The following is a 20,656-nucleotide window of genomic DNA, read 5'->3' on the forward strand; positions in this document are numbered from 1 at the left end:
CTTCAGACTTCGCTCCATAGATGCTGCCTCACCCGCTGGGTTACTCCAGCATTTTTGTCCACCTTCGATTTTTCCAGCATCTGCAGTTCCTTCTTAAACATTGAGCCCCATTCAGGACGGTTGCACCCAAGATAAAACCGGGAGGCGCTCACATGTAGGCTTTGTAATTGCTGCCGATCTTCTGGATCCTGATGTCGTACTTGGAGTCAATGAAGGGCTCGGTCGTTGCGTATGTTTTGGCAAGAGCCACCACGCTGGCAATGTCCTGGAAGTCGTAATGGTTTTCAACCTTCACCTGCAAAACACAAAGGCAGACCACTCAAATACAGAGAGGACTAAGTAGTCCTTGCTAGGGGGCACGACTGTTATACCATAACAATAGACAATGGACAATGGCAGGAGTAGGCCATTCAGCCCTTCGAGCCAGCACCGCCATTCAATGTGATCATGGCTGATCATCCCCAATCAGTGTTTAAGAAGGAACTGCAGATGCTGGAGAATCGAAGGTTACACAAAAAAGCTGGAGAAACTCAGTGGGTGCAGCAGCATCTATGGAGCGAAGGAAATAGGCAACGTTTCGTGCCGAAACCCGGAAGGGTTTCGGCCCGAAACGTTGCCTATTTCCTTCAGGATTTCGGGCCTTAAACATTGCCTATTTCCTTCAGGGTTTCAGCCCGAGACGTTGCCTATTTCCTTCAGGGTATCAGCCCGAAACGTTGCCTATTTCCTTCGCTCCATAGATGCTGCTGCACCCGCTGAGTTTCTCCAGCTTTTTTGTGTAATCCCCAATCAGTACCTCGTTCCTGCCTTCTCCCCATATCCCCTGACTCCACTATCATGTAGATAGGGTGGTAAAGAAAGCTTTTGGTATGCTAGCCTTTATAAATCAGAGCATTGAGTATAGAAGCTGGGATGTAATGTTAAAATTGTACAAGGCATTGGTGAGGCCAATTCTGGAGTATGGTGTACAATTTTGGTCGCCTAATTATAGGAAGGATGTCAAGAAAATAGAGAGAGTACAGAGGAGATTTACTAGAATGTTGCCTGGGTTTCAGCAACTAAGTTACAGAGAAAGGTTGAACAAGTTAGGGCTTTATTCTTTGGAGCGCAGAAGGTTAAGGGGGGACTTGATAGAGGTCTTTAAAATGATGAGAGGGATAGACAGAGTTGACGTGGATAAGCTTTTTCCATTGAGAGTAGGGAAGATTCAAACAAGAGGACATGATTTGAGAATTAAGGGACAGAAGTTTAGGGGTAACATGAGGGGGAACTTCTTTACTCAGAGAGTGGTAGTGGTGTGGAATGAGCTTCCAGTGGAAGTGTTGGAGGCAGGTTCGATTTTATTATTTAAAAATAAATTGGATAGTTATATGGACGGGAAAGGAATGGAGGGTTATGGTCTGAACGCAGGTATATGGGACTAGGTGAGAGTAAGTATTCGGCACGGACTAGAAGGGCCGAGATGGCCTGTTTCCGTGCTGTAATTGTTATATGGTTATCTTTAAGAGCCCTATCTAGCTCTCTCTTGAAAGCATCCGGAGAACCGGCCTCCACCGCCCTCTGAGGCAGAGAATTCCACAGACTCACCACTCTCTGTGAGAAAAAGTGTTTCCTCATCTCCGTTCTAAATGGCTTACTACTTATTCTTAAACTGTGGCCCCTGGTTCTGGACTCCCCCAACTTTGGGAACATGTTTCCTGCCTCTAGCGTGTTCAAACCCTTAATAATTTTATTTGTTTCAATAAGATCTCCTCTCATCCTTCTAAATTCCATAGTGTACAAGCCCAGCTGCTCCATTCTCTCAGCATATGACAGTCTCGCCATCCCGAGAATTAACCTTGTAAACCTATGCTGCACTCCCTCAATAGCAAGAATGTCCTTCCTCAGATTAGGAGACCAAAACTGCACTCAATACTCCAGGTGTGGTCTCAGTAGGGCCTTATGCAACTGCAGAAGGACCTCTTTGCTCCGATACGCAACTCCTCTTGTTATGAAGGCCAACATGCTAACAAGGCTAACATGTAAAACTATAATGTGAAAACTAAGCTGTAGTAACTCAGGGTCTATACCCGAAACACCGCCCACTCCTTCTCTCCGGAGATGCCGCCTGTCCGGCTGAGTCACTCCAGCATTTTGTCTCAATCTTGGGTGAAAACCAGCACCTGCAGTTCCTTCCAATCTCTAGAAGATTGAGGGGGGATCTTACAGAAACCTACAAAATTCTTAAGGGGTTGAACAGGCTAGATGTAGGAAGATTGTTCCCGATGTTGGGGAAGTCCAGAACAAGGGGTCACAGGTTGAGGATAAGGGGGAAGTCTTTTAGGACCGAGATGAGAATTTTTTTTTCACACAGAGAGTGGTGAATCTGCGGAATTCTCTGCCACAGAAGGTAGTTGAGGCCACAGTTCATTGGCTATATTTAAGAGGGAGTTAGATGTGGCCCTTGTGGCTAAAGGGATCAGGGGGTATGGAGAGAAGGCAGGTACGGGATACTGAGTTGGATGATCAGCCATGATCATATTCAATGGCGGTGCAGGCTCGAAGGGCCGAATGGCCTACTCCTGCACCTAATTTCTATTTTTCTATTGCGTTTAAGAAGGAACTGCAGATGCTGGAAAATCTGGCAGATGCATAAAAATGCTGGAGAAACTCAGCGGGTGCAGCAGCATCTATGGAGCGAAGGAAATAGGCAACGTTTCGGGCTGAAACCCTGAAGGAAATAGGCAATGTTTAAGGCCCGAAATCCTGAAGGAAATAGGCAACTTTTCGGGCCGAAACCCTTCTGGGTTTCGGCCCGAAACGTTGCCTATTTCCTTCGCTCCATAGATGCTGCTGCACCCGCTGAGTTTCTCCAGCACTTTTGTCTACCTTCGATGTCTCTGTTTCCTGCCCAATATATGATGTTGAGATTGTTGAGTTGACGGGATTTGTTATTTTTCTTCCGCAGATGACCAAATGCAGAAAGGCGCGCGGTGAGACCACTTGCATACGGTGCGGTGCGGTCCGTCGGATAGCTGAGTTCCCTCCGCACCCATGGGCCGCGATCCATGGGCCCACCCAACGTACACGGTGGACTTGACTCTGTTTCACATGCGAACGCAACTGCCGCACGATCAGCCTCGAACACCCGCCACTGACCTTTAACACGCTCGTTCCACACAGCTCAGACCCTCTGGGAGAATGAGACCCACCTCCACCTCACACTGTCTTATCTCCCTTCCTTTAAATAAAGCTGACGTTGCAGTTTCTCTGGATGGACGGGGAGGATAAGTAAATTCTGCGTTTCACATGCATTGGTGCTTTGTGAAAAAACTGCTGCTGCACCCGCTGAGTTTCTCCAGCATTTTTATGCATCTGCCAGATTTTCCAGCATCTGCAGTTCCTTCTTAAACACAATAGAAACATAGAAATTAGGTGCAGGAGTAGGCCATTCGGCCCTTCGAGCTTGCACCGCCATTCAATATGATCATGGCTGATCATCCAACTCAGTATCCCGTACCTGCTTTCTCTCCATACCCCCTGATCCCCTTTAGCCACAAGGGCCACATCTAACTCCCTCTTAAATATAGCCAATGAACTGGCCTCAACTACCCTCTGTGGCAGAGAGTTCCAGAGATTCACCACTCTCTGTGTGAAAAAAAAAAAGAAGAATGAGGCCGTTCAGCCCATCAAGTCTACATCGCCACTCAATCGTGGCTGGTCTATCTCTCCCTCCCAACCCCATTTTCCTGTCTTCTCCCCGTAACCCCTGACACCTGCACTAATCAAGAAAGATTTACCAGAATGCGGTGTTAGTCACAAGGGGAGGTTGGATTGTTTTCTCTGGAGCGTCGAGGATTAAGGGGGGTCCAAAACCAGGGGCCACACAGTTTAAGAATAAGGAGTGAGCCATTTGGAACGGAGACGAGGAAACATTTTTTCACACAGAGAGTTGTGAGTCTGTGGAATTCTCTGCCTCAGAGGGCGGTGGAGGCAGGTTCTCTCGATGCTTTCAAGAGAGACCTAGATAGGGCTCTTAAAGATAGCGGAGTCAGGAGATATGGGGAGAAGGCAGGAACGGGGTACTGATTGGGGATGATCAGACATGATCACATTGAATGGCGGTGCTGGCTCGAAGGGCCGAATGGCCTCTACTCCTGCACCTATTGTCCATTGTGTATTGAGTAGCAGGAGGGGATGGAGAGGGATCGGTGGTCCACAGCTCGTATTTCCCTGCGTGTGTACAGTTCAGCATCGACTGACGGTGCCCTGTGTGGACACTACTTTTCACTAACACTCTCAGTGAGTGTGGGGGACACCTTGGGATGTGACACCACTCACCTTTCCCATGCCGGCATGAGCGTGCCCCATCTTGACAACCACCGGGAACTTGGGGATCGTCAGCTGGAACAGAGAGGAAGCCACAATGAGAACCAACGTCACACAATGACCACCAACGCATTGACCTTACACGCCACATCTTATTCCCTTTATTTTACTCAGAGACCCGGGTTCGATCCTGACCTTGGGTGCTGTCTATGTGGAGTTTGCACGTTCTCCCTGTGACCATGTGGGTTTCCTCCGGGTGCGCCGGTTTCCTCCCACTTCCCAAAGACGGTGCAGGGCTGTAGATTAAATGTCCCTGGTCCCTAGTGTGTCGGGAGTGGATGAGAGAGTGGGGTAACGTTGAACTCGTGTGAACGGGTGATCGATGGTCGGCGTGGACTCGGTGGCCTTCTCACCAACTCTGTGATATCCCACTTTCTCATCCACTCCCTACACACTAGGGGGCAATTCACAGAGGGGCCGATCAACCTACAAACCCGCGCGTCTTTGGGATGTGGAAGGAAACCGGAGCGCCCGGAGAAGACCCACGCGGTCCACAGGGAGAACGTGCAAACTCCACACAGGCAGCATCGGAGGTCGGGATAGAACCCAGGTCTCAGGGTACTGTGAGGCAGTGGCTCTACCCTCTGCACCACCCTGCCGACCACCGCACACATACGCGCGCTTTGACATACCGCGGACTTTGGAAGGGTGCGAGCGGGCTGCAGTCGGTACTGAACCTGCACAGTCCGGCGTGCCAACGTAAGCACGTGTCCCCTTTAAATGGCCAGACATCCCAGACAGTTAGACCGAGCTCCCCCAGCAGCGATGAACGCTGGTCACCGAACGCAGTTTCCAGAGGCCACCATGTCCATGGTGCATCCACATGTCTGTACCATAGCTCGTGATTCTACGCAATCAGATGTGATGTCTCGGGTCAGTCAGCGACCGTCTGGAATGGGATATAACGTAGTTCCCCACCCAGTGTCTCACCAGGACGGGACATAGTGTAACCCACTCAGGGTAGTCTGTGATTCACAAGTGTATTCTGAAAGATGAAACCAGCCCTCTGTGAACTCCACAGGAAATAGGCAACGTTTCGGGCCGAAACCCTTCCTCACACTGATGGAGGGTGAGGAGAAGAAAGGAAAAAGGAAGAGGAGGAGCCCAAAGGCAGAGGGAGAGCTGAGAAGGGGAGGAGACAGCAAGGGCTACCGGAAATTGAATAATTCAATGTTTATGCCGCTAGGGTGCAGACTGCCCAGGCGGAATATGAGGTGCTGCTCCTCCAATTTCCGGTGTTGCTCACTCTGGCCATGGAGGAGGCCCGGGACAGAGAGGTCGGATTGGGAATGGGAAGGGGAGTTGAAGTGCTGAGCCACCGGGACACCTAGAGCAGTGGATGCAATAGATGAGGTTGACCTTCGATTTTCCAGCATCTGCAGTTCCTTCTGAAAAACTCTTGCCCACCTCCACCCCGCCTGCTGTCACTGCTGTTCTCATGGGGCGGGCTGAAGGGAAGAGCCCAGTGATTCACAAGTAATAGATAACTCGAGCTACCTTGCCACATTGCTGTGCGGAAGGTAACACCCCCATGCTGACACATTCCACAATCTCCCCGTCACGTCCTCCAGCTTGGGGGCCGAAACTCACGCAGACGTGAAAGATATTTTTGTTTTATACCACCCTGCCTCGAAAAAAACAACCTCTCCGCTGGTGAGCCATATATACACACATGAATAAATAGAAACATAGAAAATAGGTGCAGGAGTAGGCCATTTGGCCCTTCGAGCCTGCACCACCATTCAATATGATCATGGCTGATCATCCAACTCAGTATCCTGTACCTGCCTTCTCTCCATACCCCCTGATCCCTTTAGCCACAAGGGCCACATCTAACTCCCTCTTAAATAGAGCCAATCAGCTGTGGCCTCAACTACCTTCTGTGGCAGAGAGTTCCACAGATTCACCACTCTCTGTGTGAAAGATGTTTTCCTCATCTCGGTCCTAAGAGATTTCCCCCTTATCCTTAAACTGTGACCCCTGATAATAAACTGATAAACTGCAAGTAACAGATAATGGGTTATTAATGTTCAGTTTTGTCCGAGCCGAGTTTAATAGCCTGATGGCTGTGGGGAAGTAGCTATTCCTGAACCTGGTCGTTGCAGTCTTCAGGCTCCTGTACCTTCTACCTGAAGGTAGCGGGGAGATGAGTGTGTGGCCAGGATGGTGTGGGTCCTTGATGATACTGCCAGCCTTTTTGAGGCAGCGACTGCGATAAATCCCCTCGATGGAAGGAAGGTCAGAGTCGATGATGGACTGGGCAGTGTTTACTACTTTTTGTAGTCTTTTCCTCTCCAGACCGCTCAAGTTGCCGAACCAAGCCACGATGCAACCGGTCAGCATGCTCTGTACTGTGCACCTGTAGAAGTTAGAGAGAGTCCTCCTTGACAAACCGACTCTCCGTAATCTTCTCAGGAAGTAGAGGCGCTGATGAGCTTTTTTGATAATTGCGTTAGTGTCCTCGGACCAGGAGAGATCTTCAGAGATGTGCACGCCCAGGAATTTGAAGGGTACATTCGGAACACATTGCAGCGATTAGGGCTATGTTACGGGGAGTGAACTTCCGCCAGTGTTTCAGCTGCTTCTCGTTACTAATCTACGGGGAGAAGACGGCAGGAATGTCACGGCACCACCTCTACTTCCTCCTCTCAGTCAAAGTCCGAGCTGAGCTCGATTAGCCTCCCGTGGATACTCAGCACATTGACACGAAACTCGCAGATAGACCACATGGTTGTGGCTAGGCAAAAGTGCTGGAGAAACTCAGCGGGTGCAGCAGCATCTATGGAGCGAAGGAAATAGGCAACGTATCGGGCCGAAACCCGGAAGGGTTTCGGCCCGAAACGTTGCCTATTTCCTTCAGGATTTCGGGCCTTAAACATTGCATATTTCCTTCAGGATTTCGGCCCAAAACGTTGCCTATTTCCTTCCGGGTTTCGGCCCGAAACGTTGCCTATTTCCTTCGCTCCATAGATGCTGCTGCACCCGCTGAGTTTCTCCAGCATTTTTGTCTACCTTCGATTCCTACAGCATCTGCAGTTCCTTCTCTCCAGAGATGCAGTCTGGCCCGCTGAGTTACTCCAGCATTTTGTGTCTGCATTGAGGGGGGTGGGGGAGAGAGGGATGGGGGTGGGAGGAGGAGGGGGAGGAGGGGAAAGAGGGGGAAGAGAGAGGGGTGGGGGAGGGGAGGAGAGAGGGGGAAGAGAGAGGGGTGGGGGAGGGGAGGAGAGAGGGGAGGGGGGGAGAGAGGTGTGGGGGAGGGGGGAGAAGGGGGTGCCAACTCCCGTTTAAATTCCATTTGGAATATTTTGGAGGAGGAAGAAACCAAGAACCAAGAGGGGGAACACGTGCCCTAATCTCTTTCGATGGACTCATAGATGAGAAAAAACATTTTTCACACAGAGAGTGGTGAATCTGTGGAATTCTCTGCCACAGAAGGTAGTTGAGGCCACAGTTCGTTGGCTATATTTAAGAGGGAGTTAGATGTGGCCCTTGTGGCTAAAGGGATCAGGGGGTATGGCGAGAAGGCAGGTACAGGATACTGAGTTGGATGATCAGCCATGATCATATTGAATGGTGGTGCAGGCTCGAAGGGCCGAATGGCCTACTCCTGCACCTATTTTCTATGTTTCTATGTTAAAAAGCTGGAGTAACTCAGCGGGACAGGCGGCAACTCTGGAGAGAATGAATGGGTGACGTTTCGGGCTGAGTTTGAAGAAGGGTCTCGACCCAAAATGTCACCCATTCCTTCTCTCGAAATGTTGTGCCTTTCTTCGGTTTCCCTTCCACCTTCCCTGCACCTCATCGCTTTGATGTTGACTGTCACAACAGGACACGGCTTAGTGAAATCGCCGCAGACACCCTTATTTGTTTAGCGCAGAGTCATCGGAGAACAAAAGTCAAAAGGAAACCAAGGATAGTTGTGAGTGTAGTTTTCCTCCCTGTAATGTGTGCGTGTCTGCTCTGTGTCTGCAGGCTCTGTGTTGGGTGAGCCATCAGAAGCCACGGACCGTATCACCAGCACGTGTCCGTCATCAGCGCAGTCTGTGTCTGAATAATGTCGGCCCACCAACAATAGTCCGCTTCAACATTTCACCATCATGATTCATGAAGGGCCGGTCCCACCAGCATGCGAGCTGCATGCGGCGAGCGTGACCAAACCGGAAGCGGGGGGCGTGCGGAGGTCGAGCGAGCGAGTGACGTGAAGTTCGAGCGAAGTTTGCACGTGACGTACGGCGACAAGACACTGCGTACTGCGCCGAGACACTGTGCACGCCCGTCGAGGCGGCTGCGGGCAGGCAGGCAATGGCCGCGCGGAATTTTTGAACACGGTCAGTTTTTCGGAGTCGGGACCAGCTCCGCACAACTCCATACGGCTCCGGCGATCGAAGTGGGACCGGCCCCGCGAGGCCGTACGGCTCTAGCGACCACATTAGGTCGCGCTTGCCGCATGTAGTCGCATGCTGGTGGGACAGGCCCTTGACTATCAACATCCCCCCCACTGTCATTCCCAACCTAGGACAATATTGTGTAGGACGCTGGTTTAAACCGAAGGTAGACACGAAATGCTGGCGTGACTCAGCGGGGCAGGCCGCATCTCTGGAGAGAAGGAACGGGTGGAGTTTTCGAGTCGAGACCCTTCCTTAGACTGGCCCATCGACACGAAACGTCGCCCTATCAGTGTAGTTTGTTGTCACGTGTACCGAGGTACAGTGAAAAGATGTTTGAGAAGGAACTGCAGATGCTGGAAAATCGAAGGTAGACAAAAATGCTAGAGAAACTCAGCGGGTGCTGCAGCTTCTATGGAGCGAAGGAAATAGGCAACGTTTCGGGCCGAAACCCTTCCGGGTTTCGGCCCGAAACGTTGCCTATTTCCTTCAGGATTTCGGGCCTAAAACATTGCCTATTTCCTTCAGGGTTTCAGCCCGAAACGTTGCCTATTTCCTTCAGGGTTTCAGCCCGAAACGTTGCCTATTTCCTTCAGGGTTTCCTAAAACATTGCCTATTTCCTTCAGGGTTTCAGCCCGAAACGTTGCCTATTTCCTTCAGGGTTTCAGCCCGAAACGTTGCCTATTTCCTTCAGGGTTTCAGCCCGAAACGTTGCCTATTTCCTTCAGGGTTTCAGCCCGAAACGTTGCCTATTTCCTTCAGGGTTTCAGCCCGAAACGTTGCCTATTTCCTTCAGGATTTCGGGCCTAAACACCTATTTCCTTCAGGATTTCGGGCCTAAAACATTGCCTATTTCCTTCAGGGTTTCAGCCCGAAACGTCGCCTATTTCCTTCGCTCCATAGATGCTGCCTCGCCCGCTGAGTTTCTCCAGCATTTTGGTCCAACTAAAGTGAACGAGTCTTTCAAAGGAAGGGGGATGCTACATTAAAAATCTTAAATCTAAAATGTACATTTTGTGGTTTGACAGAGGGAAGGAATGATTTACTGTGAGCCAGCAGTTTAGTGTACAGCACTCCGATACAATCTGATTCCAACATTACCTCTCCTGAGGCAGAAGTTCTTTTTTTTGTTCCCCCCATTCAAAGAATCCAAAAGTCACTGCTTGTCAAACCCCAGCAGCGCTGGTTTGGTGCTGAGTGACGTGCTCGGCTGAGATTTATTCAGCTGCGAGGTTTACAATTCTCTTGCGATATTTACACAAGGCTAAAGGGCAGCGGGAGCGCATTTGGAGCGTGGAGAGGAAAATCCCAGGTAATGCAATATTCTCGAGGAAAGGCTTCAAATTAGTCAGCTCCTTGCTGGCCATGCCTTTACCCACAGCTACCCGCCCATCAAAAACTGCATCACAAGTTCACAAGTTATTGGAGTAGATAGGGTGATACGGTGTAAGTAGGTATGCAGGTGCAGCAGGCAGTGAAGAAAGCGAATGGTATGTTGGCTTTCATAGCAAAAGGATTTGAGTATAGGAGCAGGGAGGTTCTACTGCAGTTGTACAGGGTCTTGGTGAGACCACACCTGGAGTATTGCGTACAGTTTTGGTCTCCAAATCTGAGGAAGGACATTATTGCCATAGAGGGAGTACAGAGAAGGTTCACCAGACTGATTCCTGGGATGTCAGGACTGTCTTATGAAGAAAGACTGGATAGACTTGGTTTATACTCTCTAGAATTTAGGAAATTAAGAGGGGATCTTATAGAAACTTACAAAATTCTTAAGGGGTTGGACAGGCCAGATGCAGGAAGATTGCTCCCGCTGTTGGGGAAGTCCAGGACAAGGGGTCACAGCTTAAGGATAAGGGGGAAATCCTTTAAAACCGAGATGAGAAGAACTTTTTTCACGCAGAGAGTGGTGAATCTCTGGAACTCTCTGCCGCAGAGAGTAGTCGAGGCCAGTTCATTGGCTATATTTAAGAGGGAGTTAGATGTGGCCCTTGTGGCTAAGGGGATCAGAGGGTATGGAGAGAAGGCAGGTACGGGATACTGAGTTGGATGAGCAGCCATGATTATATTGAATGGCGGTGCAGTCTCGAAGGGCCGAATGGCCTACTCCTGCACCTAATTTCTATGTTTCTATGTGTGGAAACAGGCCCCTCAGCCAAAGATTTCATAGGAATCTGAGGGGCAACTTTTTCACACAGAGGGTGGTGGGTGTATGGAACAAAGCTGCCGGAGGAGGTGGTTGAGGCTGGGACTATCCCAACGTTTAAGAAACAGTTGGACAGGTACATGGATAGGCCAGGTTTAGAGGGATATGGACCAAACGCAGGGTGGTGTTGTGAGTCTGTGGAATTCTCACAGAGAGTGGTGAGTCTGTGGAATTCTCTGGAGGCCGGTTCTCTGGATGCTTTCAAGAGAGAGCTAGATAGGGCTCTTAAAGATAGCGGAGTCAGGGGATATGGGGAGAAGGCAGGAACGGGGTACTGATTGGGGATGATCACATTGAATGGCGGTGCTGGCTCGATGGGTCGAATGGCCTGTTGTCTATTGTCTATTCTGTGGAAGATTGAACATAACAGTAGCCGAGAGATTTGATGCAGCGGTTGTGACGGACTGCATTGAAGTCCACGCCAGCACCAGACACTTTGATCCCAATCAGGGCCACTAGAGAATAAAAGCCAGTGTCTGGTTTAGCGAGCTACTCATCTGTGCCAGCGTTCACCGTTTTCACTGCTCACACTCCGGGAATGTGCGTGGACACGGAATATTGGGCAGGGAAGCGGAAGATCACGGAGTCCCTTGCATCGGAATTGTTTACGCAACTTCACAGAACAGTCATAGACTTTCCTGCCGGGAAACATTGTCTCATTTGCAGCCTGTCTAATCGAGACCGTCTCCCCGGCCACAGACAAACGTTACTAGGGAACCACCCTTCTCTACAATTTTCCCTCGACTTCCTTCAGCGAAACATTGCTACTTCTTTCAGAATTGCTCACAGCCCAGCCATGGGGAAAGGAACCCATTTTATGTTTGTGTCAAGGAACTGCAGATGCTAATGTATTGAAACATAGAATATTGTTAAGGGTTTTGGACACGCTAGAGGCAGGAAAACATGTTGGGGGAGTCCAGAACCAGGGACCCGTACTAATCAAGAATCTATCTATCTCTGCCTTTAAAAATATCCACTGACTTGGCCTCCACAGCCGTCTGTGGCAAAGAATTCCACAGATTCACCACCCTCTGACTAAAGAAATTCCACCTCATCTCCTTCGTTGAAGAACGTCCTTTAATTCTGAGGCTGTGCCCTCTAGACCGAGACTCTCCCACTGGTGGAACATCCTCTCCACATCCACTCTATTCCAGGCCTCTACTCTGAAGGACATTATGGGCCGAATGGCCTGTACCTGTCTTATGATAAAGATGTTGTGGGGAGGAACTACAGATGCCGGTTTAAACCGAAGGTAGACACAAAAAGCTGGAGTAACTCAGCGGGACAGGCAGCATCTCTGGAGAGAAGGAGTGGGTGACGTTTCGGGTCGAGACCCTAAGATTGTTAAGGGCTTGGACACACTAGAGGCTGGAAACATGTTCCCGATGTTGGGGGAGTCCAGAACCAGAGGCCACACACACAGTTTAAGAATAAGGAGTAAGCCATTTAGAACGGAGATGAGGAAACACTTTTTCTCACAGAGAGTTGTGAGTCTGTGGAATTCTCTGCCTCAGAGGGCGGTGGAGGCCGGTTCTCTGGAGGCTTTCAAGAGAGAGCTACTAGATAGGGCTCTTGAAGATAGCGGAGTCAGGGGATATGGGGAGAAGGCAGGAACGGGGATGATCAGCCATTGAATGGCGGTGCTGGCTCGAAGGGCCAAATGGCCTACTCCTGCACCTATTGTGTCTATTGTCTATTCAGGCTGAAGGGGGTAGGCGCTACGTAAATGCAAAGTACTTTTGTTTCCTGGTTCGTTTAAGTCGGGCTCCAGCGCACATCCATGTTTGGAAAGGGTGAACACGTCTACATAACATCCACGTCCACAAAGCAAATAAAGCTGGATGCTGAACTGGATAGAGGAGCCAACTCTCCACATGTGTCTGATGACAATTTGGCAATCGCACACGGATAATTCACAGGAGTAATAGCGCAGGTGGGGGGGGAGGAGGAATCCAAACCAGTAACATTGGATATATGGGTCTGAACAAGTGTCCTGACCCGAAACGTTACCCATCCATTATCTCCGGAGCCGCTGCCTGTCCCGCTGAGTGACTCCGGCACTTTGTGCCTGACTCCGGGACATTGGATGGTCTGGCTGGTACAGGAACGGATGCTCACCTTATGCGGGCAGGGTCGAAAATTATTCATGGGTTCGGAAGACAGTAGGAGCAGGATTTCTTTCGTCAGAGGGGGGTGACTCGGTGGATGGATCGGGGGGGGGGGGGGGGGGGGGGGGGGGGATTGAAACACAGAGACCAGTGAAAGGCCTGGATGGAGTAGATGCGGAGAAGATGTTTCCACTAGTGGGAGAGTCTAGAGTCTCGGACTAGAGGTCACAGCCTCAGAATTAAAGGGCGTTCCTTCAGGAAGGAGATGAGGAGAAATGTCTTTGGCCAGAGGGTGGTGGATCTGTGGGATTCTTTGCCACACAGAAGGCTGTGGAGGCCACAAGTCAGTGGATGTTTTTTACGGCAGAGATAGATAGATTATTGATTAGGGCGGGTGGCAGGGGTTATGGGGAGAAGGCAGGAGAATGGGGTTAGGAGGGAGAGATAGATCAGCCATGATTGAATGGCGGAGTAGGCTCGATGGGCCGAATGGCCTAATTCTGCTCCTATGAATTTATGAATGGGTGTGGAAAGGGGAGTTCCCAGGGATGCCGTTAGGCATCTCTGGGAACTCCCCTTTCCACACCCATTCATAAATTCATAACTTATAGGAGCAGAATTAGGCAGCCAGGCGGAATGGCGGCGGAGACTAGATGGGCCGAATGGCCTAACTCTACTCCTATCCCTTATGACGTGACTAGGACTAGTGTAGATGGGGGCATCTTGGTCAGTACGGGCAAGTCGGGCCGAATGGCCTGTTTCGGTACTGTACAAATCCGTGAACAGTGGGCGTTTGGGCGCCTGACTTATTCAATAATACATCAGGCTCCACACACACACACACAGAGACAGCACCCGCGGTCAGGATGGGACCTGGGTCTCTGGCGCCGAGAGGAGGCCGCTCCAACCGTTGCACCACCATGCCACAGTGTAACGAGGTACAGTGAAAAGCTTTTTGTTGCCTGCTAACATTTTAAAATTTTGTTGTACATGGTTCATGTTACAATGACAATAAAGAAACTATTCTATTCTATTCTATTCTAACCAGTCAGCGGAAAGACAACGCATCGATTACAATCGAGCCTAGATGGCGGGACTGTCATATGCTGAGAGAATGGAGCGGCTGGGCTTGTACACTCTGGAGTTTAGAAGGATGAGAGGGCATCCTATTGAAACGTAAGATTAGTAAGGGGTTGGACACGCTAGAGGCAGGAAACATGTTCCTGATGTTATGGGAGTCCAGAACCAGGGGCCACACACACACAGTTTAAGAATAAGGGGTAAGCCATTTAGAACGGAGACGGGGAAACACTATTTCTCACAGAGAGTGGTGAGTCTGTGGAATTCTCTGCCTCAGAGGCCGGTTCTCTGGATGCTTTCAAGAGGGAGCTAGATAGGGCTCTTAAAGATAGTGGAGTCAGGGGATATGGGGAGAAGGCAGGAACGGGGTACTGATTGGGGATGATCAGCCATGATCACATTGAATGGCGGTGCTGGCTCGAAGGGCCGAATGGCCTACTCCTGCACCTATTGTCTATTGTCTATCTATTCCCCTTATGATGTTGTACACCTCTATAAGGTCACCCCTCAGCTTCCTGCGCTCGTGTGGAATAACGTCCCAGCTTGCCCCAACCTCTCCCTGTAGCTCAGGCCCTCAGTTCAGAGACCCTGGGAATGGTGACGTGTTTAGTAGCCATTAAAGATAGCAGAGTCAGGCGGTATAGAAAAAAAAAGAAAATAGGTGCAGGAGGAGGCCATTCGGCCCTTCGAGCCATTCATTGTGATCACGACTCAAGGATATGGGGAGAAGGCAAGAACGGGGTACTGATTGGGGATGATCAGCCATGATCACATTGAATGGCGGTGCTGACTCGAAGGGCCGAATGGCCTACTCCTGCACCTATTGTCTATTGTCTATGATAAGGGAATAATGTTTAGTGCAAGGTAAAGCCAGCAGAGTCTGATCAAGGATAGTCCGAGGGTCTCCAGTGAGGTATATAGTAGCCCAGCGCTGCTCCCTGGTTGTGGTGGGATGGTTCAGTTGCCCGATAACAGCCGGGATGAAACTGTCCTCTTGTCCCTACATATGTTCTTTGCATACAACACGTCAAGAACGTGGAATAAAAGTGTGTTGTGGCAATAAAATGCTGAGCAATAATCAGAAAAGTCTGTGCGTCTCCACCCATTGGAAGTCCCAGGGCTGCCTGTAGAGCACTCGGCAACATGGAGCTTGTGTTTGTGAGTTCATGAGGTTTTATTATCCAGCTCAAGATTCAACACTTCCTGCACTTCATTCAACCCACCCCTCTACTTCAGCCTATACGCTCGGTTTCAGCTTCAGAGGTGATAGTTCGTCTGTTCATGAGTGATAGGAGCAGAATTAGGCCATTCGGCCCATCCAGTCTATTCCAGGACTAAATCAAGCCGGGGGTTTATGGGGAGAAGGCAGGAGAATGGGGTTAGAAGGGGGAGATGGATCAGCCATGATTGAATGGCAGGGTATATTTGATGGGCCGAATGGCCTAATTCTACTCCTATTCCTTCTGACCTTATGATCTACTGCATGTGTTGTTCCCCATGTGGCCTCCTGTACATCGGCGATACAAATTAAATCTTTCCCCTCTTGGGCAGTGGGCCAATGAAATACAGACCCAGCATAGAACAGAGGCGAGAGGGCAGAGGGAGGAAATGTCAGGACTGTGATGTCAGGACTGTCTTATGAAGAAAGACTGGATAGACTTGGTTTATACTCTCTAGAATTTAGGAGATTGAGAGGGGATCTTATAGAAACTTACAAAATTCTTAAGTGGTTGGACAGGCTAGATGCAGGAAGATTGTTCCCGATGTTGGGGAAGTCCAGGACAAGGGGTCACAGCTTAAGGATAAGGGGGAAATCCTTTAAAACCGAGATGAGAAGAACTTTTTTCACACAGAGAGTGGTGAATCTGTGGAACTCTCTGCCACAGAGGGTAGTTGAGGCCACACAGTTCATTGGCTATATTTAAGAGGGAGTTAGATGTGGCCCTTGTGGCTAAAGGGATCAGGGGGTATGGAGAGAAGGCAGGTACGGGATACTGAGTTGGATGATCAGCCATGATCATATTGAATGGCGGTGCAGGCTGGAAGGGCCGAATGGCCTACTCCTGCACCTAATTTCTATGTTTCTATGTTTCTATGAAAGAGACCTCATCACTTGGGTACCTCCAACCTTTCTACTGCATCCGCTGCTCCAGGTGTCAGCTGCTCTACATCGGTGAGACCAAATGCAGGCTTGGCGATCGCTTCGCCCAACACCTCCGCTCGGTCCGCATTAACCAACCTGATCTCCCGGTGGCTCAGCACCAACTCCCCCTCCCATTCCCCACTCTGACCTTTCTGTCCTGGGCCTCCTCCATTGTCAGAGTGAATCCCAGCGCACAAATTGGGGGAACAGCACCTCATATTTCGCTTGGGTAGTTTACACCCCAGCGGTATGAACATTGACTTCTCTAACTACAGATAGCCCTTGCTTTCCCTCTCTCTCCATCTCCTTCCCAGTTCTCCCGCCAGTCTTACTGTCTCCGACTACATTCTATCTCTACAATACAATACAATACAACACAATACAATTTATTTGTCATTTCAACCCCATTGAGGTTCAAACGAAATGTTGTTTCTACAGTCATACACACAAGAAAGACCCAAGACACAACACAATTTACACAGACATCCATCACAGCGCATCTCCTCCTCGCTGTGATGGAAGGCAAAGACTTATCTCTCCCCTGCACTCCCCATTCCCCTCCCGATGTCCGAGTCAAAGCCCCCGGCGGGCGATGGCAATTGTCCCGCGGCCATTAAAGCCACGCCGGGCGATGCAAGGCCACGCTCCGGGTCTTGGTGTTGGAGTCCCCGGCGGGCGCTAGCAAAGTCCCGCAGCCGTTGAAGCCGCGCCGGGCGGTGATGTAAGGCCCCGCTCCAGGTCATCCTCGACCCCGCAACTCGGGCGGGAGAAGTCGCTGTTGCAGAAGCCCCGAAAAGCGGTCTCCCAGCAGGGACCCGCGGGCTCCCGGTGTTACCGTCTGCCAGACCTGAGGTTGGAGCCTCCGAATCTCCGGGGGTCGGGTCACAGCAGCGCGCCACCACCGCTCCACCCGCTCCGGACTCTGTCCTACCCACTCCCTGACATCCGTCTGAAGAAGGGTCTCAACCAGAAACGTCACCCAGAGATTCCTTCTCTCCAGAGATGCTATATCTCTAAAGTTTAGGGGGCGCCGTGCTGTGTGGTATGGCTGCCCAGCCTGCAGCTGTCTGGTTTTCATCTTTTTTCTTACTTTTAGTTAGTTGAGTGTTTTGTTTTGAGGAGTTCTAGCCTTTTTTATGTGGGTGGGTGGGTGGGTGGGGGTTTCGCCCAGAACCACGGCTTCGGCGGCGGCACAGCGCTGGAGCGCTATCGTGGAGCGGGCGATGTCTTGCCTGGGTCACTGCGCTGGAGCTCCGGTGAGTTGAAGACCGGCGAGTAAAACATGGCGGAGCTGCGGGTCTGTGGAGTGGCCAGCGCTGAACTTTACACCAGGAGTCTGGGATCTCGCGACGAGATCGCCAGTGGTGGAGCTCCATCCGGCGCGGCCTTGTTGGCTTCGGGAGCCGCGGTCCCCGGTAAGGGAAGCGGCCGTTCCAGGGTTCCCACGCCGCTGAGAAGATTCTCCCGACGCCGGAGTACAATCACCCGGCGAGAACGGCCTGGATCATCGAGCCTCAGTAGCGGCGACTGTGGAAGCCTCAATAGGCCCGACTATGGGTGGACACGGGATGGGGCTGGACATTGTGCCTTCTCTCATAATGGGAACCATTGTGGCCGGATGTTTTTTATGTTAAAGTTCTTTATTATTGTCATAGAAACATAGACAATAGGTGCAGGAGTAGGCCATTCGGCCCTTCGAGTCTGCACCGCCATTCAATATGATCATGGCTGATCATCCAACTCAGTATCCTGTACCTGCATTCTCTCCATACCCCCTGATCCCTTTAGCCACAAGGGCCACATGTAACTCCCTCTTAAATATAGCCAATGAACTGTGGCCTCAACTACCTTCTGTGGCAGAGAATTCCACAGATTAACCACTATCTGTGTGAAAAATGTTTTCCTCATCTCGGTCCTAAAAGACTTCCCCCTTATCCTTAAACTGTGACCCCTTGTTCTGGACTTCCCCAACATCGGGAACAATCTCCCTGCATCTAGCCTGTCCAACCCCTTAAGAATTTTGTAAGTTTCTATAAGATCCCCCCTCAATCTTCTAAATTCTAGCGAGTACAAGCCGAGTCTATCTAGCCTTTCTTCGTATGAAAGTCCTGACATCCCAGGAATCAGTCTGGTGAACCTTCTCTGTACTCCCTCTATGGCAAGAATGTCCTTCTTCAGATTAGGAGACCAAAACTGTACGCAATACTCCAGGTGTGGTCTCACCAAGACCCTGTACAACTGCAGTAGAACCTCCCTGCTCCTATACTCAAATCCTCTATGGCAAGAATGTCTTTCCTCAGATTAGGAGACCAAAACTGTACGCAATACTCCAGGTGTGGTCTCACCAAGACCCTGTACAACTGCAGTAGAATCTCCCTGCTCCTATACTCAAATTCTCTATGGCAAGAATGTCTTTCCTCAGATTAGGAGACCAAAACTGTACGCAATACTCCAGGTGTGGTCTCACCAAGACCCTGTACAACTGCAGTAGAACCTCCCTGCTCCTATACTCAAATCCTTTTGCTATGTCATGTTTGTATTCTTTTTTATATGCTGCATTGGCAACAAGAATTTCACTACACCTAGGTGTATGTGACTAATAAACAAACTTTTGAACCTTTGAATGTGCCTGACCCGCTGAGTTACTCCAGCATTTTGTGTCTACCTTGGAGAAAACAAGGGACTGCCTCTTCGGGCCATTTCTCGGGCAGCTCCAGACCGGAAGAATTCTCTGGGAAGGAGTGAGTCCACAAGTGGCTCGGTGCCACGACAGTGTTTAGACGAGGGGAATGATCAGAGGAAAGATTGCGCCGTTGTCTCCCGACCCGACAAGACGTTGATCTCACTTTGCATCCGAACGTCTGAGATACGGGAAACCAATTAACTTAAAAATAGCCCCGTTTTTAATTTTATTCTCTGCGTAATTCTCGGGGGTATCAGTGCACAAGTTAGGATTCTTGTCCTCTGAGCTCCTCACCAGTAAGTGGGTGTAGCTGTATTTATAATATTACTCAGACGCATTTTTATTTCAAATCTGCATAGTTTGAACACCCACCACTGTGTTATGGACACAGCAATGCTGGGCACTGACTCACAGGCACTTAATACCCATTTCTTCAAGGGTTTTTAAAAAAAAATAGGAGCAGATTTAGGCCATTCGGCCCATCAAGTCTTCTCCGCCATTCAGCCTGGCTGCCTAATTCTGCTCCTATAACTTATGAATTTATGAAAGGGGAGTTCCCAGAGATACCTTTCCACACCCATTCATGAATTCATAGGCCATTCGGCCCATCAAGTCTACTCCGCCATTCAATCATGGCTGATAGAAACATAGAAATTAGATGCAGGAGTAGGCCATTCAGCCCTTCGAGCCTGCACCGCCATTCAATATGATCATGGCTGATCATCCAACTCAGTATCCTGTACCTGCCTTCTCCCCATACCCCCTGATCCCTTTAGCCACAAGGGCCACATCTAACTCCCTCTTAAATATAGCCAATGAACTGTGGCCTCAACTACCATCTGTGGCTGAGAATTCCACAGATTCACCACTCTCTGTGTGAAAAATGATTTCTCATCTCGGTCCTAAAAGATTTCCCCCTTATCCTTAAACTGTGACCACTTGTTCTGGACTTCCCCAACATCGGGAACAATCTTCCTGCATCTAGCCTGTCCAACCCCTTAAGAATTTTGTACGTTTCTATAAGATCCCCCCCTCAATCTTCTAAATTCTAGTGAGTACAAACCGAGTCTATCCAGTCTTTCTTCATGTGAAAGTCCTGACATCCCAGGAATCAGTCTGGTGAACCTTCTCTGTACTCCCTCTATGGCAAGAATGTCTTTCCTCAGATTAGGAGACAGGCCCTTCAGCCCAACTTGCCCACACCAGCCAACATGCCCCAGCTACACTGGTCCCACCTGCCTGTATTTGGCCCGCGTCCCTCTAAACCTATCCTATCCCACTGTACCATTTGTTGTATGTGACAATATATGTAACTTGAACTGGAATTATCCACGTAGCTGTCGAATGGGTTTTTAAACGCTGCCTCATTTACCTCCTCTGGGAGTAACGAGGTTGTTTGATGGAGGCAAGGAGCTTGGAGCTAAATCGTGGCAGATGATCAAAGTATAAGATACAGCTGGAATAGTAGAAAGGTTAGTGGTGCGTGGACCAAGGGTCAAAGGCCAGGCTAACCATCCAGCCTCTTCCTAGTTCACTGTGAGTACTCACAGGAAGACAAGCGTGAAGTATTGACTTGGCCAGCTAGCCTGGGTCTGAGGGACTGACTAACAGGAACCACCTTGTGTCTTTTTATTTGGTGAATGGTGAGTTCTATGTGGGACACCCTCCCTATGTCCCACATC

General features: G+C 50.0%; 2 protein-coding genes across 2 annotated transcripts in view; one reads left to right on the top strand and one right to left on the bottom strand.

Moving 5' to 3' along the window:
- Positions 1-3,248, top strand: part of fbxo7 (F-box protein 7) — a 46,006-nt gene extending 42,758 nt beyond the window's left edge. The window contains exon 10 of the mRNA XM_055650069.1: positions 2,948-3,248. Within this exon, the coding sequence (XP_055506044.1) occupies positions 2,948-2,976 (29 nt within the window). The 3' untranslated portion in view covers positions 2,977-3,248. The remainder of the gene's footprint in view (positions 1-2,947) is intronic.
- LOC129706091 (synapsin-3-like) overlaps positions 1-20,656 on the bottom strand; it is a 149,813-nt gene that overhangs the window by 18,928 nt on the left and 110,229 nt on the right. Inside the window, exons 7-8 of the mRNA XM_055650063.1 lie at positions 4,321-4,383; positions 153-295 (exon numbers count right to left, since the gene is read on the bottom strand). Of these exons, the coding sequence (XP_055506038.1) occupies positions 153-295; positions 4,321-4,383 (206 nt within the window). The remainder of the gene's footprint in view (positions 1-152; positions 296-4,320; positions 4,384-20,656) is intronic.

This window comes from Leucoraja erinacea, chromosome 19 (assembly GCF_028641065.1).
Source record: "Leucoraja erinacea ecotype New England chromosome 19, Leri_hhj_1, whole genome shotgun sequence".
In the NCBI taxonomy this organism is placed as follows: domain Eukaryota; kingdom Metazoa; phylum Chordata; class Chondrichthyes; order Rajiformes; family Rajidae; genus Leucoraja; species Leucoraja erinaceus.